Source organism: Homarus americanus, unplaced genomic scaffold (genome assembly GCF_018991925.1).
Source record: "Homarus americanus isolate GMGI-L3 unplaced genomic scaffold, GMGI_Hamer_2.0 scaffold13381, whole genome shotgun sequence".
NCBI lineage: Eukaryota > Metazoa > Arthropoda > Malacostraca > Decapoda > Nephropidae > Homarus > Homarus americanus.
In genome coordinates, this window is record NW_024739802.1 from 376,142 (window position 1) to 383,387 (window position 7,246).

Consider the following 7,246-nt stretch of genomic DNA (forward strand, 5'->3'; position numbering starts at 1 on the left):
CATTCTCTCCAACTTTTACTATAGCCATCACAAATTTTCATTTGTACCATACATCACTCACCTATTTTCTCTTAGTATATCTACTAAACTTTCAGCCAACCATATATTCTTCTGTGAAACGTCCCCACCGGCAATTTGTCTGAGGAGGCACCATACAACTCCCTCCACATTGTTTATGCCCGTCTTGACAAGTTCTCGCACCAGCCACAAGAGCTGTCTTCTTGTGCTCTCTGACAACCGGGAAAATCGCTCACCAATAATCTGGTGTATTAGCGTCTCAGTCACCACTTTTAGTGAATCACGAGACACAAGAGTCAGGTCATGGTAGTGCTGGAATGTTAATACTGCAGGTCAGAGTTTATACCCAAATTAAAAGTCAATGACAATATTGTTGCATTTTCTTCAGGATATCAATCCAACTGAGACAACCCGTTACAAATCAGGTTTAAACACAAGGCCAATTTATAACTACAAAATATGACAATCCTGAAGTATGTGAATCAAATTCTTAAAACCTTTAATTTCTACTCATGCATAAACAACTTCAAAGCTAAATGAAATAGAAAAGCTGAGGAAACAACTCTGCTATGACTGTACAGAACTTCAAGTAAAGACACTATAAAAAAAAAAGGTTTTGATTATTAACCCCTTCAATACAGGGGTGCCACTTTTGATATTTCATTTGGCTAACACCAGACAATATTATTCAGCACAGAGAGGATCCCATACATTAGTGGTTAGTATACCATCTCCCCCCAAACCCTTCACTAAAGGAATGACAGACGCCAAATAATTTTATTCACGACTGAGGAGATCCCATACACATGCTGTTAATGTTCTAAGTTCAATAAAACAGTAATGACCAACTATGAGGCATAAGGGTTTGAGTCACCACTTTACAGAGACCTAAAATATTCTACTCTACACCTGTAAATGGATCTGGATACAGGAAAGTCATATGAGCTGAGAAACAGGAACAGGTTTGCCTTGATGCATAAATGAAAAATATAAATGCAGTGAGTGATAACTAGACTGCTTTTCTAAATTTCCTGGAACAAAAAATGCAAATTTTTTTACATACAGTACACTAAAATAATCATGCAGAATAGGAGCACAAATATTTAGAGGCCCACACCACCAGAGATACACGGTTCCCATCATTACTTAAATCAATAATCTTACTCTTGAGGCTATGGATGGGTCGGCAAGGATGCTCACTAGTAGACCCAGACAGAGCTCGTCGTGAACTTTGCGGTCATCTAAGGATTTGTTCAATGCGTGATGTGACTCTTCTTCGGTTAGGCCACGGGTTAAGTTGATCACTGTGTTGTACGCTTTATCATATTTCTGGAAATGAAGCATAACTTAAGAAATGCAATAAATATACAGTAGGTATCTAAAAAAAAGGAAGACGTATTTACACTTTGAGATCAAAATCTAGGTACAGTACAGTACTCTACTGTAATTGACAATACCTGGATTTTTTTTGTCCTAAAGTGCTGTACCAGTCAATTAAAAAAGTAAAACCAACCAATATTCATTTTTAGCAGTACAATAATAACAGTAATAATGAATAACCAGATATATCTTGTTTAGTGAGATTTTTCTTTGGTTAAGATAAAACACACACAGGGGTGGACAGTAATGAAGTTCGGTATCATTACTTAGTTACTGTCTACCTCTGATTTAGCTCTTTAATTGCATAACAGATGAATCAAAGGAGTGGAATTTCAAAGATTAGGCATTACTGTACTTGTATACACATACAGTGCACCAGTTAGACATTGTATTAGAAATTAAATTTGATTTGGATGCAATAAACATATACATGTATTAATTTCTATTACATACAAGGTCTAACAACTTAATAAGTCAATTAGAGCTGTTGTTTGGCAATGAATACGGTATCTGCTTATTGTTAATGTATTGGCAATAGGGAACCAGTTTTTGGATTGAACTACAAACTGCCATTCACTTCCTCAGTTACTGTCTGGTTGGTGACAATCAAAAAGATTAAATGCAAATAAAACACAAGGAACATGACTCTAATTTCCTATTTCCTCTATGTGACCTTTAACGATATGTTTACTTAAACGAATAGAATATATATCTGGCAACAAAAAATGATAAAGTACGCATGAGCTTATGAAAATAATGTTTTAATTCTCCACATGAAACATCAAGGTCTTGTCAATAAAGATAGTTCAGGGATGTTACAACAGTGATTCATTAATTCCTAATGGCAGCTAAGAAATCACTAATCCACTCCATGTGCAAAAAATGGGACACGAGGAACAAGAAACGTCAATTCTTGTTGGCTGCTGTCCCTTTCACTAACATCAATTGATGACAGTCACCAATTAAGGGCTAATGATGACGTACACTATGAACCTATTAAATTAAATAATTACGATTGGTTGGTTGGTGTCATATGCTGTCGTAAATGATTAGATAATAACTATTCTCTGACTTAGTTTTGTTGACAATATTGCAGCATCTCATAAAAGGATTTAAAATATATGTAAAGTATTCACACTAATTTTTCCTAGCTCCTGTTGGAGTTGCAGTGTAAACATATCAAGAATTTTTATCAAATAATTTCAAATACAAAAGCAAACGTACCCTTAACCTTTACCAAAATACTGTTATGAACGGTACAGTAAATCCCCATAAAATATACTGTGGCTAATCGCCTACATGAATTCTGTATTGTTATCACTCGTGATATCTGAGAAAAGAAATTGCACTCATCAGGTTATCTCTTGTTCAAAGTTAGCCTCAACTAAAAAATAATACCCATTACTGCACAATACAGTATATAAAATTAAAATATTAAACTTTAGAATTACACAATCTATTACAGGTATCACAATTTAGGAAAGGTAAATACAGTCTCTCCTCGACTTATGGCATATTCAACTTACGACAACCCGGACATACGACGACCATGGTCGTATAAAATATTTTTCACATTACGTATTTTCGAGTCCCGACGTTAGTGATCACGTTGTGTCCTGGCAAAATTTTTGTTTGTAATTTCCTTTAAAATGGCTGGCAAGCATAAAAGTGAGAGTTCTCGTGGTGCTGAGAAGAAAAAGAGACACCCATTTTAGATATTCTATGTATTATTTTCGCCTTTTCGACTTACGACCTGGTAGTCGGGACGGAACCCCGTCGTAACCCACTCCAAGGAAACAGTTCCTGTGAATCTATAGATATCATCATTCTCAAAACTTACATTAAATAAAGGCCCATCACATCTGATTATGTAGAATCAAAGAGAAAAAGTCATGTCGCGGTTTTGTCCGAAGATTAAATATAACTCGTGAAACATTATGAGAGCCCCCTACCAAGAGTGCACCAAAAGTTTAGCCCTTCGGCACTACGTTTTCACAAAATTTCATGACACGACTTTTGTCTTTCATTGCACCTAAACATGTTATAAAGTTTGGCAGCTAAATAATCATAATTGGACTATCCAGTGATTGATGGTAAATAATACACATGGTAGGTACCCACTCGGTTTTAGATATAAACCGGCAAGTAGGCTGCTGCCTTAGCGGTGTGGCTTGCAGATGCTCCATAATGAAAGCAAGCTATCACCGAACTAGTCTAATTTATTATGAACAATCCACCATGTTACTATAGTATGCAGTCTACTGAGCTGGAGTTGGTCTATTGGGATATTTAGGGGGCTACCTAGCATCCATTAACTGGAAAATATTTGGGATAATCCTACCCACCAGGGTAACAGGTGATGAAGTCACTAATAACTGACCTGATCTGATGTAGAATATAAAACTGGAATCATGAAGAGAAAAATTAGTATCATTCTAGAGTTCAAATGAAGAACATCAGTGTTGAAAAAATTTGGGTGCTACTGACAATGTTGCTGAAAGATTTCTACAAATGTATTCCTAACCTAATAACAAATACAATTGTAGCAGTGTACAGTATACTGTACATGAATAGTAGACCACACACTTTAGTGTTAACAGCCCGGTAGCCCTCATACATAGCAGTACCCAATGCACTAAGTAATATAGCTACTATACACTCAAGTAAAGCACAGCTCAGTGGTTTGTTCCTCCTAAAACCTGACACAATTCAGTAATGGTCTGTTTCTATTTGTTTTTAAGTATGAGTAGGCAGTTTGAGTAATAGTTCAGGACAGCTCATTTTATCATGAGCCACTTTAGGAAAAATTACATTTAAGAAAATTTGTTCCTTACTTTTTGAGCATCAATAAAAAATTTGGAGGAAATGCATCTTTCCTACTTTCGTTTTTATATCGCATTTCTACACGTTTCGGGTTAAATTGCTGATGTGCTCACCAGTGAAAGAATCTTAACACTAAGCAACCTTCCCAACAAACTTTGCATAACAAAACAATACCCTCAACACCCGACCAAACATAACCTAAAATAATGCACTTTCATCCTTGGGCGGGTAATATTAGTCTTATTAATTTTATGGTAAATCATCGGTGGTATATCGGTGGCCACTGGTGAGTGTTCACGGGTAAGAAATTAATAATAGAACCTCATCATTTTTTGGTATTTATTAATTTAAGCCAATTTATAATCATCTCTACAAAAATAGGGTATGTACTCAAAAGCTACTGAGGGTTATTCATGTGTATAAAATGAAAGCATTAATGCCTATGAGACGTTTACCTTATAGTGCTTGTGTGAACAGCTGATAATCGGTGAACGCTTGAGATGAAAAGGTTACAATTGCAAAAATGTGTTCCTACACCCACATGACCCACTGTGGTAACCTGCGTCTCCAAACGGCAACAGATATGATTAGTGGATAGTATGCTATAAGTTATATAGGCTGGCCATTTGGAGACACGGGTTACCAAATGGGGAGTAGGAACAAATTTCCACAAGTGTACCAACATTTGTCTTCATGAAGATAAAGTAGGAAAGTTGCAATGACACATGTACTGTACTCCAAATTTTTATAAGCAGTGGGTAAATGATATAATAGTATTTATTGCATTATCAACCATGTATTGCTAATTAACTTAAGCAAACCAACCAACCCTACCAAACCTTGATTGTAAAGATAAATTTCTGAGATTCAGTTGACGGTAACAAATGGTGATCAAATGCAATACAGTACTGTACTGTAACATCTTTTCTAGTAGTTTTCTGATTTTCAACTCACGATATCTCGGTTATGGGTAAAATGTGAGAAAAGTGTCAAAGAAGAAAATCGTCTTATTTTTGTCTAAAATTATTAAACACAAAAAAATCCCACCATTTATTGCCACCGCTTAGAATTTTCTAATTTTCAATTCACGAGATGTCGATTATGGATAAATTGCACTAAAAATTGTCATAGACCGGCATGTGGTCTACTATAAATTGATCCACAGATGAGCCACACCTACACAATTACATGTCATCTCAGCAGATATTATTCCTCATTTACAATGTTTAAATCTAACAAAAAAAAAATTTGTGTATATAAATATCATGCCATGTTTTTCTTCACATAATTAAATAAAAAACTATTATATCATTCCATCTAATACATAAACAATGCACCAGCAAAATCGCCCAGACTATTTTGCTGTGACCGATAATGTAGACTATTCATTTTTACTTATATTGTAAAGAGGTAAGAAATAAGTTTTCTTCCTGCAAATTTTTTCCTAAGTGGCTCATAATAACATGCACTGTTGTAAGGCACAGTATTACTTATGTTTTATCAGTAAAGATTTGAAAAAAAAATGCAATTAGTCTTCATTTAATGTTTCTAAAAGTGATAAAATCTACTGAATCAAAGGTTCTGAGCTGAAGTACGGAATATACAATCCATAAAACATGTATTTTAACACAATTCAGTCTTTATGTTTACTGGTACTCATGGCTAAATTTCGACAGGTGTGTTAGGCTGCAATCATTTCCTCTCACACTCCTTTTTGTTGTCAGCATATAAAGACAACAACTAACCATACAGTATCAAACAATACTTCAATAAACTATATCATTCCAAACTTTATACATTAAGGTAAAACATATTAACAGTAGCAGCAGGTAAAATCAGCTGATATAAACAACACACCAGGGTGGGCTGACACACCCAGTCCTCAGTCATCTACCACATGGTGTTTTTAACTACAGTATGTTATAATAAAACCTTGTAATGTATCATATATATATATTATCAATTTCTCTTTATATATAACCCTCTGGAGCTTATAGTCATAGTTGGGTTAAGACTCCTGATAAACAACATCAACACTAACCCCATTCTCCTAATTTGGGATGAGTTAAAAGTTTCCACACTAGATATATACAAGATACAAAATTATATATGAATTTTAGTTTAGAGTGAACATAGGATATTCACAAATATTTCCTCTATGAAGCCAGTACATGTGTTACACTGGGGGGGCAGCTACATGTCTTGCTCGGTGTTACACGTTTTTCCATTCATCTTATCTATTCACGTGGCTGTCTACAAGTTCATTTCCAAACACATCTTTAACAATGCATGTCAATATATTTCTTATGGTAATTATTTAACACTCATTCGTTGCTAAGTTACCCTTCCCTTATCTTACGAGTTTACAATTATAAACAACACATCTTAGGGTAGTGCCACTGACTCCACGGTTCTTGGAGGCTTCATATTCCCATTTAATAGATTGAAAAAGTCCATAATAAGCTAGAAGAATGTGATAGAGTTAGTCAAAGGTCAGTGTTGACACGATCAGCTGTTTGGAGGACAGCACCCGGGTGCGCCATGATCATGTGTGTGCATCTCCTCCGTCACCACAGCCTCGACACCCTTCAAACAAAACACACAAAATTACCTCATCTAGGTCGATGCGGCCTTCGATGACCGACGTGGTAAATAACCGGGATGTTACGGGTCTCTCGGTGGTCATTTTGACTGCATAATCGTCCTAATTCCGTAAGAAAATCCAATTTATATGTCACACGGAAGCTTGCACAGCCTTCACAACAGCCGCGCAGCCATGGCGCGGTGGAATACACAGTCGGCGGAGTGAGGCGTTGTGCGGCTCACGGACCCGTAAGTACAGGGATCATAACACACAAGTTCATTATTGCTTTTATCCATGAGGTTCTGTTGGAAATTTTTAGAGATAAATATAATTATTTTTATATCGTAAATATTTTGTATTTATTTTAAGATAAATTTAGCTAATAATATATAAGATATCTACTAAAAAACGTCAACTCGGCACATGACTGTACCTGCAAGA

The 7,246-nt window shown here is 35.6% G+C and overlaps 1 protein-coding gene across 1 annotated transcript in view; it reads right to left on the reverse strand.

Moving 5' to 3' along the window:
* LOC121874997 (integrator complex subunit 3-like) overlaps positions 1 to 7,020 on the reverse strand; it is a 32,541-nt gene extending 25,521 nt beyond the window's left edge. The window contains exons 1-3 of the mRNA XM_042379354.1: positions 6,833 to 7,020; positions 1,183 to 1,347; positions 62 to 330 (exon numbers count right to left, since the gene is read on the reverse strand). Coding sequence (XP_042235288.1) covers positions 62 to 330; positions 1,183 to 1,347; positions 6,833 to 6,907 — 509 coding nt within the window. The 5' untranslated portion in view covers positions 6,908 to 7,020. The remainder of the gene's footprint in view (positions 1 to 61; positions 331 to 1,182; positions 1,348 to 6,832) is intronic.
* Positions 7,021 to 7,246: the final 226 nt, after the last annotated feature.